This window comes from Amblyraja radiata, chromosome 6, assembly GCF_010909765.2.
Source record: "Amblyraja radiata isolate CabotCenter1 chromosome 6, sAmbRad1.1.pri, whole genome shotgun sequence".
In the NCBI taxonomy this organism is placed as follows: Eukaryota; Metazoa; Chordata; class Chondrichthyes; order Rajiformes; family Rajidae; genus Amblyraja; species Amblyraja radiata.
In genome coordinates this window covers 87,756,003-87,779,926 of record NC_045961.1, presented here as the reverse complement: position 1 = coordinate 87,779,926, position 23,924 = coordinate 87,756,003, and the positions used below count along the sequence as shown (strand labels likewise).

Sequence of the window (23,924 nt, the reverse complement as noted above, 5' to 3'; positions counted from 1 at the left end):
TAGACAGGCTAGATGCAGGAAGATTGTTCCCGATGTTGGGGAAGTCCAGAACAAGGGGTCACAGTTTGAGGATAGAGGGGAAATCCTTTAGGACCGAGATGAGAAAAACATTTTTCACACAGAGAGTGGTGAATCTCTGGAATTCTCTGCCACAGAAGGTAGTTGAGGCCAGTTCATTGGCTATATTTAAGAGGGAGTTAGATGTGGCCCTTGTGGCTAAAGGAATCAGGGGGTATGGAGAGAAGGTAGGTACAGGATACTGAGTTGGATGATCAGCCATGATCATATTGAATGGCGGTGCAGGCTCAAAGGGCCGAATGGCCTACTGCACTTATTTTCTATGTCTATGTTTTTATGTTTCCAGATGGGATCCACTTCCCTGTCCTGAAAACATGGGAACGCCCCAATCCTCAGATCCACTGGCCCTGATCTGGGATTTACTGGCCCTGCCCCAGGATCGACTACCCCAGTCTCAGGATTCGCTGGCCCTATCCTGGGATTGACTGTACTTGTCCCAGGAGCCATGATTCCCAGACAGGATCCACTTCCCTGCCCTTAGAACATGGGAATGCCCCTATCCTCAGACTCACTGGCCCTGTCATTGCCCCTGTCCCGTGATTCTGTCCTTGTCCTGATGATTCACTCCTGTTGTCCTGGAATTAATTGGGCCTGTCCCGGATCCACAGCCCCTTTCCTAGGAGTCACTCCCGTTGTCCGTGGGTTCACTGCCATTGTCCTGGGATTCATTGCCTCAGCCTCGGCATCTACTGTTCCTATCCCGAGACGCCCTACCCACAGCCCAGGATTCACTGCCCCTCCCCCTGCCTCAGGATCCACAATTTCTCCATCAGATCCTATCCTGAGTTCTGGAGGTGATTCCACAGATCCCACTGACACTCTACCTGACCCACCTCCTGTTTTTTTACATCCCCAATACTGTGGCCCAAGATCATTCAATCCTCACCCCTTTAACTTCACCCCAACCCTCCCCATTACCACTCATCTCCCCCACCTTTCACGCCCTCAGCCCCCGCTCCCCCACTCCTCACTAACCCTGCAGAACCCAACATGTTCCCTGAACAGCTGAGCAACCTCGTTGAGTTTGAAGGGTTTGTCTGTCTGAAGATGGGTTTCGGCCCGAAACGTCGCCTATCTCCTTCGCTCCATAGATGCTGCTGCACCCGCTGTGTTTCTCCAGCATGTTTGTGTACCTTCGTTGAGTTTCACCTAATATGCAAACTCTGCATAAACGCTCATACAGTTTGCAGCTGTAAACACTATTCCATTCCTTAATTAATGATCCACCACACCTGAACATAGACTCACCTGACGACCTGCCACTTCACATTGTGTTTCTATATTGTGTTTACCCAGGGACAGGTACAATATAGTTCACTTGCCAGTGGAAGGGACTTTCGGAAGATTGCAGTCAGAGATTAAAATGAACAGAAGGGAAGGGGGAGAAGTATGTGGCGATGAAATCATTGGAGCGTGGTGCTTTCTTTTGAAGACAAAAAGGTATATTTTTACTCATATTGTTCCTAGCTGTTGGTATCTCTGGCGGATTGTCGTTGTATAAGCTGTTTGAAGGCCCATCCACTCAATTTAAAGCCATGCAACCCTAGAGCACGGAAAAGCCTAAAGGGCCTGTCCCACGAACATGCGACCTGCGTGCGGCAAGCGCGACCAAACCGGAAGCGGGGGCCGTGCGGAGGTCGAGTGAGTGACGTGAAGTCCGTGGCAGGCCGTTGCCGCGCGGACATTTTTGAACATGGTCAGTTTTTCGGAGCCCCGCGCGATGTCGGGACCAGCTCCGCATAACTCCATACGGCTCCGGCGATCGAAGTGGGACCGGCCCCGCGAGGCCGTTCGGCTCAAGCGACCACGTTAGGTCGCGCTTGCCGCATGCAGTCGCATGCTCGTGGGACAGGCCCTTTACTTGCCCATGATGGATGCCCTGTCTACACTAGTCCCACCTACCTGTGTTTGACCCATATCCTGGAAACCTTTCCTATCTATGTACCTGTCCAATTTAACTAATACATTGCAGTTTTTAAACTTTAGTAATCATTTTAAAATAAAACAGATAATTTAAAATTGAAGAGAAGTAAAATTAAAATGTTAAACATTTGAAAACAAGGGCATTGTGAATTAAAAATAGCGGAGTCAGGGGATATGGGGAGAAGGCAGGAACGGGGTACTGATTGGGGATGATCAGCCATGATCACATTGAACGGCGGTGCTGGCTCGAAGGGCCGAACGGCCTACTCCTGCACCTATTGTTTATTGTCTATTGTCTATATCATGCAAGGAATAGATCGGGTAGATGCACGGTCTCTTGGCAGAGTAGGTTTAATCGAGGGCCAGAAGACATAGGTTTAAGGTGAAGGGGAAAAGATTTAATAGGAATCCGAGGGGTAACCTTTTCACACGAAGGGTGGTGGGTGTATGGAACAAGCTGCCAGAGGTGGTAGTTGAGGCTGGGACTATCCCAACGTTTAAGAAACAGTTAGACAGGTGCATGGATAGGACATGTTTGGAGGGATATGGACCAAATGTGACAGGTGGGACTAGTGTAGATGGGACATGTTGACAAGTGTGGGCAACTTGGATCGAATGCCGTGTTTCCACACTGTATCACTCTATGACTCTATGACTATATGAAAATCTAGATTTTAACTTTTTGGAGGTGTCGGTACGCCATAATTGTGGTGTGGCATTGGACACATACACTAGTATGGTATACTGACACACTCACCAGTACAGAATACCAGCACACCGTGAAGTATATACTATGACAAAAAAGCACTGGAGCTAGCAAAGACGATTTGTTGAATGTGGAGACTGGTGGCATGAAAGTTGTGGATCGGGGGAAACCTGTCCCTGCCCTGTCCAGGAGGAGAGGGTGTGAGAGCAGAGGTCTGGAAATGGAAAAGATGCAGTCAAGGGCTCTGACCACTCTGGTAGAGGGAGGCCGTAGTTCAGGAACAAGGAAACACCTTTCAGATGAACTTGGGTGGAAAGTCTCATCATCAGAGCAAATGTGGCAGGGACTTTGTAACTGGGAGATAGGAATGTAGTCCTTACAGTAGGCAGAAGGGAGGAGGTGCAGTCAAGAGAAGAGTTGGACCCTTTTACAAACCCAGCGTTGGGCTGAATGTGCCGAATGGCCACATGAATACTGTGATGCAGGGCATTCCTCAGGTTTGCAGTTTACAGTGTTAATTCCCTGATGCAGTGTTATTCCACACACCCCATGGAATGCATGTACTTACAGGCCGGCCAGGCTGACCCGAGAAGCCAGATGTTCCCCTTCTACCGGCGTATCCCCGGGTCCCATTGCAGCCATCTCGTCCGGGTGGTCCTCGGGGGCCATGTTGTCCTGGGTGGCCCTGTAACACAGGTTTCATCAGCAGAGTTACTTGGGCAGCTCAGTGTCCCACTGATAGGCCCAGCCCTTCACCCTCCCTCACACCCAGAGCTTCACACCATGCGTCTGACCAGCAAGCACTGGGCCTCCAGGCCACCAGCAAGTAGGCCAGCAAAAGACAATTGGGTGGATCATTGCTTAGTAATTGTCCACATCCATCCCAGTCTCACTGGTATTAATCATTTTTTTGATTAGTAAGGCATTAGGCTATTGATTAGGAAGGTTCACCAGACTGATTCCTGGGATGTCAGGACTTTCATATGAAGAAAAACTGGATAGACTCGGCTTGTACTCGCTAGAATTTAGAAGATTGAGGGAGGATCTTATAGAAACTTACAGAATTCTCAAGGGGTTGGACAGGCTAGATGCAGGAAGATTGTTCCCGATGTTGGGGAAGTCCAGAACAAGGGGTCACAGTTTAAGGATAAGGGGGAAATCTTTTAGGACCGAGATGAGAAAAACATTTTTCACACAGATAGTGGTGAATCTCTGGAATTCTCTGCCACAGGAGGTAGTTGAGGCCAGTTCATTGGCTATATTTAAGAGGGAGTTAGATGTGGCCCTTGTGGCTAAAGGGATCAGGGGGTATGGAGAGAAGGCAGGTACAGGATACTGAGTTGGATGATCAGCCATGATCATATTGAATGGCAGTGCAGGCTCGAAGGGCCGAATAGCCTACCCCTGCACCTATTTTCCATGTTTCTATGTTTCTAGTAAGGATTACATGGAGAAGGCAAGAGAATGGGGTTGAAAGGTAAAAATCGATCAGCCATGATTGAATGGCGGCGCAGACTCGACGGGCCAGATGGCTTATAACTGGTATTATGTCCTTCTGTCCTAGTCTGAGGTCTTAGGTCTTAGGCCTTAGCTATTGCGTATTGGGTATTGGGTCTTAGGCCTTAGCTATTATGTATTGGGTATTGGGGTATCATGGTCTTGGGGTCTTATGAAGGATTGATTGACATTTGTCCCAGCCTTCTACCCCACCCTGGTTGGCTCCGTGTGATCCTGCCTCACAAACCTCGCCCCTCAATCACCGTTCCCCGACCTGCTTCCTTCCCCTCGGTCCAGCCACACTGGCCCAACCTCCCATGGGCCCCTTACCTGGCCCTGACCCGCACTCTGGATCCAAAGAGCAGAAACTCACCGGAATCCCGTCATTCCCTGCAAATCCAGGCACTCCCATCGGTCCCTGTTTAAACAAAAAGTAGTAAATAGATTGAGAGAGTTTGTGATGGAAAACATTAACCTTCATACTTGAAAGCCATCGGGGGGGTGGGGGGGGGGGGTCAGAGTAGGGTTCTCCCCATGGACCACATGGCTCAGGATTTGGATGTGGACTCCCAGCATTCACATTGAGGGAGGACTTAGCTCTGCTGCTGAAACTTCCACTGGCCAAACTCCTAAGGTCCTCCTGAAGTGGAAGGCTTGGCAAGAGAGAGTAATACATCACAGTGGTCACCAGCCGACCTCTCAGAGATCCCAGTACACTCGCAACAAAAGGTCGGCAGAACTGGGGAACGCGGGTTTAGTTCTAGTTTCGCTTATTATTGTCACGTGTACAGTGATAAGCTTTTTTGTTGCATGCTATCCAGACAGCGATAAGACTGTACATGATTTGTACATGGTTTAGAGGGATATGGGCCAAATGCAGGCAGGTTGGAGTAGTGTAGATGGGACATGTTGGCCGATGTGGGCAGCTTGGGCTGAAGGGCCTGTTTCCACGTTGGAAGACTCTATGATTCTATGATTACAATGAAACCACCCACGGTACAGATAAATTCAAGTAACATCCAATTAAAGATATGCCCCTGTCCCACTTAGGAACCCTGAACGGAAACCTCTGGAGACTTTGCGCCCCACCCAAGGTTTCCGTGCGGTTCCCGGAGGCTTTTGTCAGTCTCCCTACCTGCAACCTCCGGCAACCACCTGCCACCTCCGGGAACCGCACGGAAACCTTGGGTGGGGCGCAAAGTCTCCAGAGGTTTCCGTTCCGGTTTCCTAAGTGGGACAGGGGCATATAGTTCGAAGGTCTCCAATGAGATAGGTGGGAGGGCAGGACCATTCTCTCTTCGCTCTCTGAGTGCAAGCATTCGACTGGTCTGGAATTTTGGGGATGAAAATTTCACTCCTCAAACATGCTGGGGATATGCTGCTGGTTAGTGCCGAATAAAGGCCCCAAACCAGGCTGAACCATGCATGCATTAACTCCTCTAGCAGTGCAGTGGCCAGCAATCTGGCTTTCTTTGTTCACAGGCAGGGTGAAGGAGTTTCTGGCTCAGTAAGGAGATTGGGGGAAAGTCAGTGCAGGTGTGAGGGTGGGATTTGTGCTCCAATTGTATCGAGCTTAGGAAGAATCCAGGCTTAGACCCTGGACCCTGAATGACCATCCTGAAGAATGAAGGGGACCTTTCTGGGCCTAAGGGCCTGTTTCCACACTGTTTGACTCTATGACTCTATCTTTCTGCCATGAGCCATCCAACTGCTTCAGCGAGGAAGGAGATTCCCTGGAATATCAGGGCTTGGAATAATTTAGTGTGTGGCTGTTTTTTGGGTAGGTGGGAATGTGGGTGGTGGGTCCTCTGAGTCGCAAAGCTCTTTCTGGGGACACCAAGTGATCGAGGTAGTCTCTGGGACATGGGGAGTGGGTAGAGATGCAGTGATAACCTTTCAAGGGTTAGACGAGGAAATGGTACAGGTCAGGCAGGTTCCTGAACAGAAGGACTGCTCTGTCGGTGCTCAGTGAGACCAGGACCTTCTCTGTGATCTCACCGACTCTTCGGGATCGCTTCCCTTCGGTGCTATGTTTACACAACGGTTCTGACTCACCTTGTCTCCCGCCTGGCCAATCCGACCTTCCAACCCTCGGTCGCCTTTCACTCCATTGTGTCCGGACACTCCGTGATGGCCGGGTGGGCCCGGTGGTCCCTGGGCTCCGTGCAATCCTGGAGATCCCGGACGGCCCTGGAGAAACAGAGGAGTGAGCTGGCTGCTGATCGCAAATCATAATGCATTCACAGTGGCTGGGCACTCGGGCACGGTTTAAACTCCACAGGGCACTCGGTCACAGTCTTACCCCCAGCAGGGCACTCAGACAAAATCTCGCCCCCAGCAGGCTGACCTGGGTACAGCCTCACTCCCAGCAGACCACTCTTGGTACAGTCTCGGCCCCAGCAGGCTTCTTCCAATACCTTTCACCCCCAATACGGCACTCGAGCACAGTCTCATCCCAGCAGTGAGTTGGTCATATTTATGCCAAGGAACTTGAAGCCATTTCCACCTTGGCACCATGGTGACTCTATCCCCACCCCTCAGCTATCCAACTGAAGGAAATAGAAACATAGAAAAATAGGTGCGGGAGTAGGCCATTCGGCCCTTCTAATCAGCACCGCCATTCAATATGATCATGGCTGATCATATAAAATCAGTACCCGGTTCCTGTTTTTTCCCCATATCCATCGATTCCTTTAGCCCTAAAAGCTAAATCTAACTCCCTCTTGGAAAGACCCAGTGAATTGGCCTCCACTGCCAACTGTGGCAGAGAATTCCACAGATTCACGACTCTCTGGGTTAAAAAGTTTTTCCTCATCATTTTTCCTAAATGGCCTACCCCTTATTCTTAAACTGTGACCCCTGGTTTTGGACTCCCCCAACATTGGGATCATTTTTCCTGCATCTAGCCTGTCCAATCCTTTAAGAATTTTATATGTTTCTATAAAATCTCTTCTCATCCTTCTAAATTCCAGTGAATACAAGCCCAGCCGACCCATTCTTTCATCATGTGTCAGTCCCGCCATCCGGGGAATTAACCTGGTGAACCTACGCTGCACTCCCTCAATAGCAACAACGTCCTTCCTCAAATTAGGAGACCAAAATAGTAAGATTAAACGAGAACTTACCAGTTTGAAGTTTGATCTTGATTTTATGAGGAGTTACGATGAGCGATTACATGAAGAAGGGCCGTCCATCTGCGTGCGCGTCAATCTTCAAAGCAACGGTGTTAAATCACAGATAAAAAAGACCTGAGAATAGTAAGATTGTGAAAAACTTGAACTTCCATATGACCTTGATAATATGAGGGTGGGAGCGGTGGGCACGTAATCGCTCATCGTAACTCCTCATAAAATCGAGATCAAACTTCAAACTGGTAAGTTCTCGTTTAATCTTACTATTTTACTTCGGGGTCACGTGAGTGACTACGTGAAGATTTCAAAGCTCTGTGATTCTACGCCGGTTACGAATCCAAGCGTCACACACTGAATGGATTGACCATGGATGCGTGTAATCATTAAAGCATTCAGACATTACGTAGTTAAGTAAAGAAACTGATGCTTTAAATGAAAGAAAAGTTTTAAAAAAAGTTACCCCTCCCAACCTTGGGGGGAAACTAAGGGACAGAACTTAAAATGGTACGTGCAAACACCCCCAGTCCGGTTATGGGTTTGTTATAAAAACCGGTGGACCGTTATTTCATTCGTCCATCCTGCAGCCACTAGGATGTCGTTAAGGGGCACGTCCATAGCTCTTGCTGCCAACGTAGATGCAGCCCTGGTGGAGTGAGATTTAACGATATAAATGTTCACTCCTGCTACTGCCATTACCTCCTTTGACCATCTGGAGATGATTTGAGTTGATACCTTCTGGTGTGGTTTTTTATGGCTGATGAGGACCGATTGTTCTGAGCCTCTGAGGTTCTCCGTAACTCTCAGATAGTGGTGTTAGTATGTTACCACCCACACAACCGTTGGTCCTCTGGATATGCCAAGAATTGGATCTCCATCCCTGGCATTCCTGGCCTGCTCTGTTTTATCAGGTTCCTGATTAGGAATGTTATGTTGTTCATATTGGTGGTCATGTAGTCCAACTGTAACTTTTGCAGTGTCTGGACTCTTCGTCAGCATACCACCTTCAGGGTTAGTTATAGGCTGTCCCCACTGTCAAAGTAGGGTTAGTACCATGCTCACATCCCATGTGTCCGTGTAGCTTGGCCTAGGAGGTATTAAGTTGTAAATTCCCTTCATGAATTTTGTTGTAAAGGGGTGCGTTCCTATCGACCTGTGCCCTGCTTCCAGCATCAGATAGGAGGAGAGTGCGCCTCTGGCACTATAGATTGCACTATAACTTTGTTTATAGTTATGGTACAGAGTTGATAGGAACTCCAAGACATCCGTTATCCGAACTGTGTTGTATTTGTTCGGACAGTCCTATGCCTTGATATGGCCTCCTCAGAATCTGCAGACCAACAAGTTAATACGTTCATGTAGTGGATGATTGCTCCCTGTAACTGGGTTCACTAGGAGGTCCCTGCTCTTGGGTACAGCCATAACTGGCTGGACTATAATTCCCAAATTGTTTGGGAACCAGGCTTGAGTAGGCCAATCTGGCACTACCAATATGCCTGTGGCTTAGTCTTGCTTGATTTTGGTCAAGCATCGGTTTGTGAGACAAATTGGCGGAAAGCATACATAAACATTCCTCCCCAATTGAGGGAGAAAGCATCCACTGCCTTAGCTCCTGGATCCAGCTCGCAGGACACATATCTGGGTAACTGATGGTTTGGGCTAGATGCAAACAGATCAATATCTGGTATGCCAAATCGTGTAGTTATTTCGTTAAATACTGCCCGATTCAACATCCATTCTGTGTTGTTATTAAACATTCGTGATCCAGCATCTGTCACCGTGTTATATCTACCTCGTAGATAGACCGCTGTAACCCAAATATTCCTCTCGATACTCCAGTGCCAAATGAGGTTCGACAATCTGTCACAAGATACAGATTTTACACCACCCTTGTGATTGATATGTGCCACCGCAGTGGTGTTATCAATCTGAATTAGAACAAGCACAGGTTGCATATCGCTACAGAAAACCTCGAGTCCATATTGTGCCCCCAACAATTCTGGGTAATTGATTCCCTGTGTTGGGGAATTACAGACTCCTGCTCATTCCATCTGCCCCCACAGCTCTAGACTGTGTTTGTGGCTCCCCATCCTTAGCCGCTAGCATTGGTCTGAACCACCGATGGCTTTCGAGCAAAATTTCCCTTGAGCTGTCTCTCGTTCGTTATCCACCATAGTTTATCAACAATGGCCTCTGCTGGTAATCCATAGTTTTGCCAATTTGGCCTGCATGTAATCTGAGTGTTTGTTCCTTTGCTCGCTGTAAATTCTGGTAATGCAAAGGGCCGTGACGTACTGCTGGAAATGCAGGTACTATTTGCCAATTACACTCGCTGTTTGCCTGATAGATGGCTAGTATTTGACTATCAGGTCATAGCAGGCTTACTTAATCTTGTTGTTTGCCCCTAGGCAAAGTCACCAACATATTTACTGTTTTTAATAGTAAATCCTAGGTAATCAATTACCCTTGTAGGTGTCAATTTTGATTTAACTGGATGGATGAGGTAACCAATTCTTTCAAACAAGGTTTTGGTTTGCTTTGACTGATGCTTCTGCCAATTCTTGGTGACTCCAAATTGAAAATGTCCTCCAAATATGCCATTACTATGTGGTTTTGAGACCTTTGTAGTCTCAGAATTGGTTTCCGTAGTTTAGTCAATAGTCTAGGAGCTGATGTCAACCCATTTGGCAGAGCCATGCCATCCAGTTAAACTTCAAATATCTGTTCTTAGTGAATAGACACCGAATAGTATGCATCTTTGAGGTTGATGCATGCCATGTGACCATTTTATAGGAAGCTCCTATAAAACAGTTGTTAGACCATAACAAAATTTTACTGTTCTGAAAGTCTATACTGCACAAATGAGTTAAACCTGGATGAAGTGACATCCTCCATCTGTCACCTGTCCTGGAAGGCAATCCTGCCCATAATACTGGGCCTGCCTCGAAGACAATTCCGGTCCGAGTTCCAAGTCTGCTTGGAACCTATGTATGTTGTGCAGTAAAAAGTAATCACATGTTGTTATCTGTTTTTTAAAACCAGATCTGAAATTCATGTTATTGTCATTTTGAACAAAAACACAAGAGTAAAATTACCAACATGTAACTGGTCCACAATCCCTTGTTTCGGTAAACCCAGGCCCACCTACCTCCATGGCTACCGGTGGTCTTGTGGTAAGCCCAAAGGCCCCTGATGCGGGTTCCTTTTCTCTCCTTGATTGGGAGTAGGACTGGTAGGGAGTGTGGATTCCATGTTTCTCCTGACCTCTGCTTGGGTCTTGGTCTGAAAACCTTATCATACTGAGCTTGCCTTGTAAGACAATTCTGGCCATAATTCTGAGTCTGCCTTGAAAGACGACTCTGATCATATTTCCGTGCCCAGCTTTCAAGCTACCACCGGCTTCAGTGAACTGCTTATCCCCTATGGAGGTGTGGGGTGTGTTTGTCGCCTACTGATGAAGTTTGCTTGTCGTTGTACCTTGATTGGTCCGACAGCTTTTGCTTCCTTCTTCTGGTCTTACCTGAAGAGAGGATTCGGCGGCTGGTTTCTCCAATGTCACCCTGATAGCGCTGTTCCCTTGCCGGCATTTGTGCGAATATTCAGCCAACTGCTGGCTCTTGAGGCCATATGCATGTGCTTCAGTATGTTCATACTTTAAATTCGAGATCAGTTACCTACTGATCACACACACTCCTCTCCACTGAGAGTGAGATTTGTAGGCAGCCCTGAAAACAGGTGCTGCCGCAGGCCCCTGAGGATACCTGCGCTGACATGGCCCCTCCAGCGGACCTAAATGAGATTCTTGCTTTGGGTCAGACTGAAACTGACCGTGGATGCTCCTCTCCTCAGAGCAGGAGACATTTGTGCAGCCCTGAAACAGGTGCCGCTGCCTGCGGGTTCTCCATAATTCCCGGGCTGATAACTCCCTCCTTTGGAGTATATCATTGTGGAGCACCTCTCCATCAGGTGCTCCATGTGGGTTTTGAACGTTTAAACACGTTACCCATGAAGGAGGTTATCCTCTCCATCCGGGATCCTCCTGGCCTACCCTCCAATTGGGTTTGCCTAGGTACTCCTGGCCCGTTTTGTTTTCCCCATGTGTGAGGCTGCTGGCACGGCCTGCTGTAGAGGCCCGTGCTGATACTGCTCCCTCCTTCGGAGCAGATCATTGTTGGAGCAACTTCTCCATAAGTTGCTCCATGTGGGAGAGTCGTCCTCAGACGCTCTCCGTTGAGGGAGGGTATCCCTCTTCCCCGGACTCATCTGAGTCAACGGGTGTCAGACTTGCGGGTGGTTTTTACGTCCCGCAGGACAACCACGGAGCTCCTCCTCCTGCACCAAGTCTTTCCTGCCGGTTCTGCCGGCGGTAATGTCGGGGACAAGACCGTCGCCCGCTACTGGGAATGCTGCGGTCTTCGGCAGCCGACTTCCCCGCGGACCCGTCTCCTCGACATCTGGGCTCTGAAACTACAAAAAGCTTCAAGTCCAAGAGAACGCAGGTAAGTAGTTCAACTTTCCTTACCTGCCCATCCTGACGGTTGGGAGGACTCAGTGCCTCTCCAGTCCGTCATGCGCGTTGCGTTCAGACGTAATGACGCGCATGCAGACGGACGGCCCTTCACGTAGTCACTCACGTGACTCCGAAGTAAAATTGCACACAATACTCCAGGTATGGTCTCACCAGGGCCCTGTACAACTGCTGTAGGACCTCCTTGCTTCTAAACTCAAATCCTCTCGCAATGAAGGCCAACATGTCATTAGCTTCCTTCACTGCCTGCTTACTTTCTGTGACTGATGTACAAGGACACCCAGGTCTCGTTGCACCTCCCCTTTTCCTAATCTGACACCATTCAGATAATAATCTGCCTTCCTGTTCTTGCCACCAAAGTAGATCACCTCACATTTATCCACATGTGGCCCAGGGCCTGTCATGTTTTGGGTTCGGAACAGAGCTAATGCTGGAATATCGAAGGTACACAAAATTGCTGGGGAAACTCAGCGGGTGCAGCAGCATCTATGGAGCGGAGGAAATAGGCGACGTTTAGGGCCGAAACCCTTCTTCAGACTCAGTCTGGAAGTGATTGCGTGAAGGTTTCTGGTGCAGTTACTGGGCGTTCCACGGGGTGGCGGAGTGATGCAGGGAATGAATGGGTTCCGTCCTGTTCCAGTGAGACTCACTGACCGCAGTAGAGCCACGACCTCTGCCTTTTATGATGGTTCCCGTGCCCATGGACCCACTGCAGCAAGAACACCAATGCCCAGGCGGGGGCGCCACATCTCTGGATTCAAACAATCCTCCAGAACCACAGAAAGCAAGATCCACACAATATTCCCAGTACCAGTGTCGAGGGAGCGCCGTACTGTGAGAGGAGCAACGTTGAACGAACGCCGCTCTCTCCCTCCCCCTCTCCCCCTGTCTCTCCTTCCCTCTCTCCCTCCCTTCCTCTCTCTCTCCCTCTCTCTCTCTCACTGCACCCCCTCTCTTTCTCGCCCCCTCTCTCCCTCCCCCTCTACCCGTCTCTCCTTCCCTCTCTCCCTCCCCTCCTCTCTCTCCCTCTCTCTCTCTCACTGCACCCCCTCTCTTTCTCGCCCCCTCACTCCCTCCCCCTCTCCCCGTCTCTCCCTCCCTCCCTCTCTCCCTCCCCTCCTCTCTCTCTCTCTCCCTCTCTATCTCACTGCATCCTCTCTCCCTCCCCCTTTCTCTCTCCCCCCCTCTCTCATAGAAACATAGAAAATAGGTGCAGGAGTAGGCCATTCGGCCCTTCGAGCCTGCACCGTCATTCAATATGATCATGGCTGATCATCCAACTCAGTATCCTGTACCCCTCTCGCCCCCTCTCTCTCGCCTCCTTTCCCCCTCTGTCTCTTCCCCTCCCTCACCCCCTCCCCTCTCTCTCCCTCTCTCTCTCTACCCCTTCTCTCCATCCCTCTCTTTCCCTCGCCCCCTCTCTCTCTCTCACACCACCCCCTCTCTCCCTCCCCCATTCTCTCTTCCCCTCTCTTGCCCCCTCTCTCTCGCCTCCTCTCCCCTGTCTCTTCCCCTCTGTCTCTCCTTCCCTCTCCCCTCTCCCTCTCTCTCTCCACCCCTTCTTTCCATCCCTCTCTTCATCCCTCTCTCTCCCTCCCCTCTCTCTCTCCCTCTCTCTCTCTCTCTCTCTCACACCACCCCCTCTCTCCCTCCCCATTCTCTCTCCCCCTCTCTCTCGCCCCCCCTCTCCCGCCTCCTCTCCCCCTCTGTCTCTCCCTCCATCTCCCCCTCCCCTCTCCCTACGCCCTCTTACTCTCCCCCGTCTCTCTCTCTCCCTTTCTCTACCGTCTCCCCCCCACTCTCTCCCTCCCTCCCTCTCTCGCCGTCTCTCCTCTCTCTCTCCCACTCTCCCCCCAGTCGCTTCCTTCACCCGCTGGAACGACCAAGCAGGCAAGCAGTTGGTGGGGGGGAGGGGGGGGGTGACTGGGGGGGAAGATTCAACGACCTAGAACATCTGTGGACTTCAGCTATGAACATCTGGGAGAGATTAAACAATCCAGCAGCTGTGCAAGGTAATTTCAGTAAAAGACCCTCGGTGCCGGATTCCCAGAAGAATTCCTGGTAAATACGCCGTTCGGGAACAGTTCACTTTGCCCAGTGAATTAACCCCCGCGCCATTCAATATGATCATGGCTGATCATCCAACTCAGTATCCCATACCTTGCCTTCTCTCCATACCCCCTGATCCCTTTAGCCACAAGGGCCACATCTAACTCCCTCTTAAATATAGTCAATGAACTGGCCTCAACTACCTTCTGTGGCAGAGAATTCCAGAGATTCACCACTCTCTGTGTAAAAAATGATTTTCTCATCTCGGTCACAAAAGACTTCCCTCTTATCCTTAAACTGTGACCCCTTGTTCTGGACTTCCCCAACATCGGGAATAATCTTCCTGCATCTAGCCTGTCCAACCCCTTAAGAATTCTGTGCGTTTCTATAAGATCCCCCCTCAATCTTCTAAATTCTAGCGTGTACAAGCCGAGTCTATCCAGTCTTTCTTCATATGAAAGTCCTGCCATCCCAGGAATCAGTCTGGTGAACCTTCTCTGTACTCCCTCTATGGCAAGAATGTCTTTCCTCAGATTAGGCTGAAGATAGACTTAAATGTCTACATCTCAACAATGAATAGAAACTACACAAAATTGCTGGGGAAACTCAGCGGGTGCAGCAGCATCTATGGAGCGAAGGAAATGGGCGACGTTTCGGGCCGAAACCCTTCTTCAGACTGAATAGAAACTGTTGGAAGTGGGTGAGATGCCAAATAACCAGAGCTGTCAGTGCAGGGACCCCACTGTGGTTACACAGTTTTACCATGTTACACAGTCTCACCGCGATATCCAGTCTCACCGCCTTTCACAGTCTCATTTGTGTACACAATGTCACTGTGCTACACAATCTCACTGCGATCTTCATTGGTTCTTGCAAACAATGCAGGTGTTGGAAAAGCTATCTAAATTATTGTTTATTGACTGGTAGAATTCAATAGGGAGGTCATGCTTCAGTTACACAAGACCATGTCTGGAGAACTGTGCTCTCTGTATTCGGAAGGATGTTACCAGAACATAGAACAGTACTGCACAGGAACAGACCCTTCACCCCACGATATATGTGCTGACTATGACACCATTTAATAGTAATCTAATTGCCTCCACATGATCCATTCCCCTCCATCTCCTGCCTCCTGATGTATCTGTCGAAATACCTCTTAAATATTGTTATGGTATCTGCTTCTATAACCTTGTCTGGTGATGCATTCCAGGCACTTATATCTCTCTGAAAAACAATTTGTCTCGCATATTTCCTTTAAACTTTCCACCTGTCATCTTAAATTTATGCTCTCTAGTATTTACCATGTCCACCTGGGGAAAAAGAGACTGACTGGCTACCATATCTATGCATCTCTGATCATTTTCTATACTTTCATCTGGTTGCCCCTCATCCTCTGACATTCCCTCGAAAAGTATCGAAGTTATATAACCTGTCTTTGTGGCAATACTCGCTGATCCAGGCAGCATCCTACTACACCTCTTTTTCACCCTCGCCAGAGCCTCCACATCATTCTTGTTACTGTGTGTAGTAACAAAACTGTACACAATACAGCTGGACCAAGGGTTTGTACAGCTGTAACATGGTTTACTGACTTTTGTATTCAATCCTCAGACTGATAAAGGGGAGTACGTATGCCTCATGGCTTCTGCACCACCATATCTAACTATGTTTTGACTTTGAAGGAGCTGTGGAATTGCACCCCAGAATCCCTCTGCATCAATGTCCTTAAGGATCGTGTCATTGACCTAATATTATCATCTTAGATTTAACCACCAAAAAGGCAACACGTCACACTTGTTTGGATTAAACTCCACCAACGATTTCTCTGTCCACATTTCCAACTAGTCTACATCCTGCGGTATCATTTGACAATATTCCTCTTTATATGCAGCATTTCACCAATTGTGTGTGTGTATACACACACACACACACACACACACACACACACACACACACACACACACACACACACACACACACACACACACACACACACACACACACACACACACACACACACACACACACACACACACACATTATATTAGCGATGTTACAAAACCTACCATCAGCGGCGCTCCAGATCCACCACTGGCTGTGTGTGCGACTCTGGAGCCTTTGGGGGCTTCCACCTGCACAATCTTCCCCCCCACCCCCTCCTCCTATCCAGCTATCCCTAAAAAGACCATGCTTTTCAGGTTTGAGTAAATCATATTCCTGAGAATCCTGCCCAATACTTTTCCCATCACTGGTTTCAATAGACAATAGGTGCAGGAGTAGGCCATTCGGCCCTTCGAACCAGCACCGCCATTCAATGTGATCATGGGTGATTATCACCAATCAGTACCCCGTTCCTGCCTTCTCCCCATATCCCCTGACTCCGCTATTTTTAAGAGCCCTATCTAGCTCTCTCTTGAAAGCATCCAGAGAACCTGCCTCCACCGCCCTCTGAGGCAGAGAATTCCACAGATAGTTTCCCCATCACAGGCCAAAAATCTCCTAGATTATATCTACTATCTCTGTTAAACAGAGGGACATTACTGGCTATTCTCTGGGTCTGGGTAGGCTGTGGCTAACAAAGATCCCAGCAATCTTCTCTCTTATCTCTCTCAATATCCTAGGTCAGATACCACCAGGCCCTGTAACCTTATCCACCCTAATGTTAGATCAAAGAGTCATAGAGTGATACAGCGTGGAAACAGGCCCTTCAGCCCAACCTTGCCCACAATGGCCAATATGTCACAGCTACACTAGTCACACCTTCCCTGCATTTGGTCATATACCTCCAAACCTGTCCTGTCCAGGTACCTGTCTAACTGTTTCTTAAACATTGGGATAGTCCCTGCCTCAACTACCTCCTCTGGCAGCTTGTTCCATACACATACCACCCTTTGTGTGAAAAAGGTACCACTCAGATTCCTATTAAATCTTTCCCCCTTCACCTTAAACCTATGTCCTCTGGCCTCGATTCACCTACTCTGGGCAAGAGACTCTGTGCATCTATTCCTCTCATGATTTTATACAGCTCTATAAAATCACCTCTCATCCTCCTGCACTCCAAGGAATAGAGTCCCAGCCTACTCAACCTCCCCCTATAGCTCAGACCCACTGGTCCAGGCAATATCCTTGTAAATCTTCTCAGTACCCCTTCCAGCTTAACACCATCTTTCCTATAACATGGTTCCCAGAACTGAACACAATACTCGAAATGCAGCCTCACCATCGTCTTATACAACTGCAAAACGACCTGTGAAGGAAGGAACTGCAGATGCTAGTTTAAACTGAAGATAGACACAAAATGCTGGAGTAACTCAGCGGGACGGGCAGCATCTATGGAGAAAAGGAATGGGTGATGTTTGGAGTCGAGACCCTTCTCCAGACTGACTTCACCCACTTGAACCTCATCAGGAAGCTTGCTAATCTTGCCATGTATGTTCTCATGCAAATCATTGATATAGATAACAAACAGTAACAGGCCCAGCACCGAACACTGCAGCATACCACTAGTCACAAGCCGCCAGTCCAAGAAGCAACCTTCTACCATAACCCTCTGCTTCCTTCCATGAAATTAATTTTCTATCCATTCAGCTATCTCTCCTTGGATTCCATTCGACCTAACCTACCAGAGCATTCTACCATGTGGAATCTTGTCGAATGCTTTGCTGAAGTCCATTTATACACCTCTGCCTTCATCGACCTTTTTGGTCACGTCTTCTAAAAATTCAATCAGATTTGTGAGACATGACCTCCCATGTACAAAACCATGCTGACTATCCCTAATCAGCCCTTGCCCATCTAAATGCATGTACCTCTCAGAATACTCTCTTGTTACTTGCCAACTATAAATGTTAAGCTCAAAGGCCTATAGTTCCCAGCATTTTCCCTGGAAGCCCTTATTGAATGGAGGCACAACATTTGCCACCCTAATATTCTTAAAGAGACACAACACTTCTTCCTTAATGCCCTAGAATATCAGCATATCACTCCCTAATGTCATAATGCCAATAGTGAATACTGTTGCAAACTACACATTTAGTATCTTGTCCACTTTCTCTGGTTCCAGGTATAAATTCACTCCCTTGTCCTTGACTGGTCCTACCCTCTCCCTCAATACCTTCTTGTTTTTAATGTGTGTACATCATACATTGAGATTTTCCTTACTCCTACTTGCCAGGAACATTCCATGGCTCCTTCCAGCCCTCCCAATTCCCTGCTCGAGTTCTTTCCCGCTTCCTTTGTATTCCTCAAGGGCCCGGTCAGATTTCAACTTCCTAATCCTTACAAATGCTTCCTTTTTCTTTTGGACTAAATTTACAACATGTCTCATCGTCCTGAACCTTTCCATCTCTGCCTTTCTTCCTCTAAGGAGCATATTGGTCCTGAATTCTGACCAGATGGCCCTTAAATAACTCCCACATGTCAAATGTGGATTTACGCAATAATAGCTGCTCCCAATCCATTCTCACCAGCTCCTGCCGAGTAACGTTGTTATCTACCTTTCCCCAATTCTGCATTCTTTCCCGAGGTACACTCTAACCCGTATGCATGACAAAATGACAAGTAATGCACTCATTTATGATCGCTGTTCTCAAAATGCTCTTTTGCTGGAACTCTGATCACCTAGCAAGGCTTATTTTCCAGTACAAGGACTAGTAAATCCTTATCCTTGCTCAGAATATCTACATAACGTGTCAAGAAATCCCATGGGATGTACCTATGCAGTATAGTCCCATCTAAGCCTTTGGCACTGAGGAAGATCTGGTCAATATAGGGAAATTAAAGTAATTCATCAGTTCATTAGTTCCAGGAGCATTCAATCATGGCTGATTCCACTATTCAATCACGGCTGATTATCTTTCCCTCACCCCCATTCTCCTGCCTTCTCCCCATAACCGCTGACACCCGTACTAATCAAGAATCTGTCAAACTCCACCTTAAAAACATTCATTGACTTGTCCTCTACAGCCACCTGCGGCAATGAATTCCACAGATTCACCACCTTCACATCTCCTTTCTAAAGGTGCATCCTCTTATTCTGAAGCTATGGCCTCTAGTCCTGGACTCTCCCTCTAGTGGAAACATCCTCCCCACATTCCCTCTATCTAGGCTTTTCACTTTTTGGTAAGTATAAATGAGGTCACCCCCTCATCCTTCTAAACTCCAGCGAGTACAGGCCCAGTGCCTTCAAATACTCAACATATGTTAACCCTATCATTGCTGAGATCATTCTCATCAACCTCCTCCGGACCCTCACCAATGCCAGCACATCCTTCCTCGGATACGGGGCCCAAAATTGCTCACAATACTCCAAATGCAGTCTGACCAGTGCCTTATACAGCCTCGGCATTACATCCCTGTTTTGGTATTGCATCCCTCTCAAACTAAATGAGCTCCAGCTATATGCTTCAGCTATTATTGCTCTCAAAGATGTCTCTCTAAGGTCGACTATGGCATGCTCCGTGACCAGTAGTGCCGCTCCTCCATCTCCTTTCCATCCCATTCCATCACATTGGAACGTTGAGCTTCTAGTCATGTCCTTCTCACAAGCAAGTCTCTCTAATGGTTATATTATAGTTCCATGCACTAATCAAAGCTCTAAATTAATCTGCCTTATCCTTAATATTCCTTGCATTGAAATAAACACCCTTTAGCCTATCAGTCTTGCCGTATTCATGAACCAGGGTTAGGAAGGGAGTTTCAGAGCTCGGGGTCCAGGCAACTGAAGGTGGAGAGAGAGAGGCCAGGAGATAGAGAGCGAGTTCCAGAGCTCAGAGCCCAGGCAAATTAAAGTCTGCCATGTGGTGGAGTGATGAGAAACATAGAAACTAGGTGCAGGAGGAGGCCATTCGGCCCTTCGAGCCTGCACCGCCATTCATTGTGATCATGGCTGATCCTCCCCTATCAATAACCCGTGCCTGCCTTCTCCCCATATCCCTTGACTCCACTAGCCCCTAGAGCTCTATCTAACTCTCTCTTCAATCCATCCAGTGACTTGGCCTCCACTGCCCTCTGTGGCAGGGAATTCCACAAATTCACAACTCTCTGGGTGAAAAAGTTTTTTCTCACCTCAGTCTTAAATGACCTCCCCTTTATTCTAAGACTGTGGCCCCTAGTTCTGGACTCGCCCAACATTGGGAACATTTTTCCTGCATCTAGCTTGACCAGTCCTTTTATAATTTTCTATGTTTCTATAAGATCCCCCTCATCCTTCTAAACTCCAGTGAATACAAGCCTAGTCTTTTCAATCTTTCCTCATATGACAGTCCCGCCATCCCAGGGATCAATCTCGTGAACCTACGCTGCACTGCTTCAATCATAAGGATGTCCTTCCTCAAATTAGGAGACCAAAACTGTACACAATACTCCAGATGTGGTCTCATCAGAGTCCTATACAACTGCAGAACCTCTTTACTCCTATACTGAAATCCTCTTGTCATGAAATTGAATGATGTTGAAGATTCGGTAATTGACGAAAGGTTTTGTGTGAACTCAGATTCACAAAGGGCCCCAAGGTGGAGATGAGCCATGGTGGGAGTGTGTTGGAACACTGCAGATAACATGTTGGGGGGTTGGGGGAGGGGAGTGGTACCTGGGTGATATGGGGAGTATTCGGAGAGGCGAAGGGTTAAGTGACGAGGAGCACTGTGACACGATCAGAGGGGAGAGAGAGCTCTGTATCTGTGATTTTCAACCAGGATGTCACCTTGAACCCATCTCCTGTGCCTGTGCTACCAATGACCACAGACTGTGGGCGTAAAATTCCGGCAACACTGTCCTCTCCCTTTCCCCTTCCCTCTGCTCAACTGCCTCCCACTTAGCACTGCATTGATTTAAACATTCTCATCCCTGTTTCCACAATATCTCCCATCCCACTGTCCCAGAAGGGCAGCACAGTGGCGCAGCAACAGAGCTGGTGCCTTACAGTGCCAGAAACCCGGGTTCAATCCTGACTATGGGTGCTGTCTGTACGGAGTTTGTACGTTCTCCCTGTGACCACATGGGTTTTATCCCGATTCACTGTTTTCCTCCCACACCCCAAAGACGTACAGGTTTGTAGGTTAATTGGCTTCGGTAAAATTGAAAATTGTCCCTACTGAGCGTACGGGGTGATCGCTAGTCGGTGTGGACTCAGTAGGCCGAAGAGCCTGTTTCCACACAGTGTCCCTAAAGTCTAAGAGTTTACACTTGCTCAGATCAAATCTGCACTCTTACAAATCCACCTTTCCATCATCTGCTTCTCCCTGCTCCAACTGATTTGCTACCAGCAGGGTTCTAAACTCTTGCTTAGGGCCCCAGCTCTGGATTCTCTCCACACTTCTCCGCCTCTCCCTCCCCCTTCTATTGCATGGGTCTCGAGCTCCGGCACTCTCCGCTCACACCTCTCCCACTCTCTTGAAAATCCCCCTCTGAATTCTCTGGCTTTGTCTCAGGATCAAGTCACCTGTCCCAACATTTCATGATGTGGCTCGATGTCAGAACCTGTTTGATATTTGTGGAGCGCTGGGATATTTTCCAGTTAGCGAGCGTGCAGTGTGATTGCTCAGCACCGCTCCTGCTGATCAACAGCGGGAAAAGCCATTAGCGTGGCGGGAAATTGGACCCACCATCAATGTTAGTGAGAAAGCCAAATGACCAACACAGCTGGAAGCAAAAACTAACCAACAAAACATCTGTCTTGTGAAATTGACCTGTTTTTAATGGCAGGTCATGTTTTAGTAACTTAGAACATAGAACATAGAACAGAACAGCACGTGAACAGGCCCTTTGGCTCACAACGTTTGTGATCAACATGATGCCAAGTTAAACTTTAGTTACGTTTGGATGGATACAGCATTGAAATAGGCACCTCAGCCCATGCCGACCATCCATCACCTATTCACACTGGTTCTGCTATCCCTTTTTCTTATTGACTCATCCCAACACACTGGAAATTAATTTCACAGAGGCCAATTTAGTTACGACTACACTTGTCTTTGGGATGTGGGAGAAAGGTTAAACACGTGGAAGGAATCCTCACTATCACAGGGATAACGTGCAAACTCCACACAGCCAACATCCAAGGTCAGGATCGAAGCCAGGTCTTTGGGGTTATGAGGCAGCCGCTCCACCACTGTGCTGTCACTAATCTCCACTGCCTTCACGTGCCCTATATTCCTCCATTCCCTGCACATCCTTGTGCCCATCTAAAAGCCTTGTGCTGCTGGCAGAGGAGCCTGCTGCCACAATGATATCACAAAGACCAGAGCCAGAGGGATAAAAACCAATGATACTCTCTCAAATGAGCAGTGAGGAGATTTGAGTGCATTACTGTAGAAACTTCAAATGCTGTTTGATATACAATTTAAAGAAGGGTTTCGACCCGAAACCTCATCTATCCATGTACTCCAGATTTGTATTGTATTGTATTGTATTGTACTCCTTTATTGTCATTCAGACTTTTCAGTCTGAACGAAATTTTGTGCCTTGCAGTCATAACATAGAATAAAATAATAAAACACACACTTAACACAGATTTAACATCCACCACAGTGAGTCCACCAGGTCCTCCTCACTGTGATGGAAGGCAAAAGTCTTAAAGTCCTTGTCTCTTCCCTCCTTGTTCTCCCTCTGCGTTGAGGCGATTCAGGCTTCCGATGTCGTGACCCCGCCGGGTGATGGTACCTGCCCTGTCCCACTTAGGAAACCTGAATGGAAACCTCTGGAGACTTTGCGCCCCACCCAAGGTTTCCGTGCGGTTCCCGGAGGTTGCAGGTAGTGGAAGCAGGTAGGGAGACTGACAAAAACCTCCGGGAACCGCACGGAAACCTTGGGTGGGGCGCAAAGTATCCAGAGGCTTCCGTTCAGGTTTCCTAAGTGGGACAGGGGCAGATATCCCGCGGCTGAATCCGAGCTCCGCGAACGGGCCGGTTCAAACTCCGCGGCCCGGGGCGGTCGAATCTGCTGACCTGCTGAGTCACACCCGCACTTTATGTGTCCTTGGGTGCATTACTGTTCACTTAATGTGTAAACACCAAATGAACCTAATGTGTACAATTCACCTAGAGTAGCTTGGATTAGCATCTGTGCACATGTAGCTGTGGGATTAATGAGCCGGCATTTAACATGTCCCCAGGATCGACATACTTGCTGTTGATGTACTGAGGAGGATCAGTGCGCTTAAGTCCATTTAAGCTTTGGTGGACGGGGTTAATTTCGAGTTAAACTCATTTTAACTGCAGTGAAAAGTTGGTACCTTTCCTCGCCCACGACATTCCTCAGCATTTCCTCTGGAATTTCTTTCACAAAGGATCTCCGTTAATGACAAACCCGTTTGTCTGGGATTTCTCCAGCAATGCTGATCTTAAGCATTGTTACATTCCTCTCCCATCCTTAAATCATATGCACACGAGTGTCCATTAGCTGAGAACCCTTGCTGGCTTGTGTCAAAGGTCTCATCCGCCCACGCTCTGGAGGAGGAGATCTCTGATTCCCAGTCCCCAGGCGCGGATTTTGGAGACATGTTCGGCTGAGGAACGGTGCAAGAGTGGGCGGAGGCCGAAAAATCGCAATGTCCCAGCATTTGTCCTTGGCAACACCACTGCACTTCCTCTCCCACAGTCTTCCCCCATCTCCCTTCGTGGAGATGTTTGGACATGTCAAAGAGTAAAAGAAACTTGAAACCTGGAAGCAAGTAATCCTGCAGATCGAGACGCACAAACTAAATACAGATTCCTAAAGCAATCGTATTCTGCACAGAAGCCCAGGGCGCTGAGTTTTGAAGGGGTTGGTTCAAAAGGAGTGGATCTGATGACTGCTGGCATTTAGTGACTGTGATCTATTTGTTGTTGCATTGCTATTTATTGCTGTGTGTGTGTGTGTGTGGGGTGAAGGAAGTGGAGGAGATGTGGAGAGTGAGAGAGAGAGTGGGGTTAGATAAAGTGGGATATTGAAGTGTATGGAGAGGGAGGGTAGGATTAGACTTGGTGGGATAATAAAGGGGGAGGAAGTGACATTGGATAAGGTGGTTCCTGGTGAA

At 48.2% G+C, this 23,924-nt stretch overlaps 1 protein-coding gene across 1 annotated transcript in view; it reads right to left on the bottom strand.

Annotated features, from left to right (window-relative positions):
• Positions 1-23,924, bottom strand: part of LOC116974732 (collagen alpha-2(IV) chain-like) — a 190,606-nt gene that overhangs the window by 92,943 nt on the left and 73,739 nt on the right. The window contains exons 5-7 of the mRNA XM_033023447.1: positions 6,260-6,394; positions 4,578-4,622; positions 3,276-3,392 (exon numbers count right to left, since the gene is read on the bottom strand). Of these exons, the coding sequence (XP_032879338.1) occupies positions 3,276-3,392; positions 4,578-4,622; positions 6,260-6,394 (297 nt within the window). The remainder of the gene's footprint in view (positions 1-3,275; positions 3,393-4,577; positions 4,623-6,259; positions 6,395-23,924) is intronic.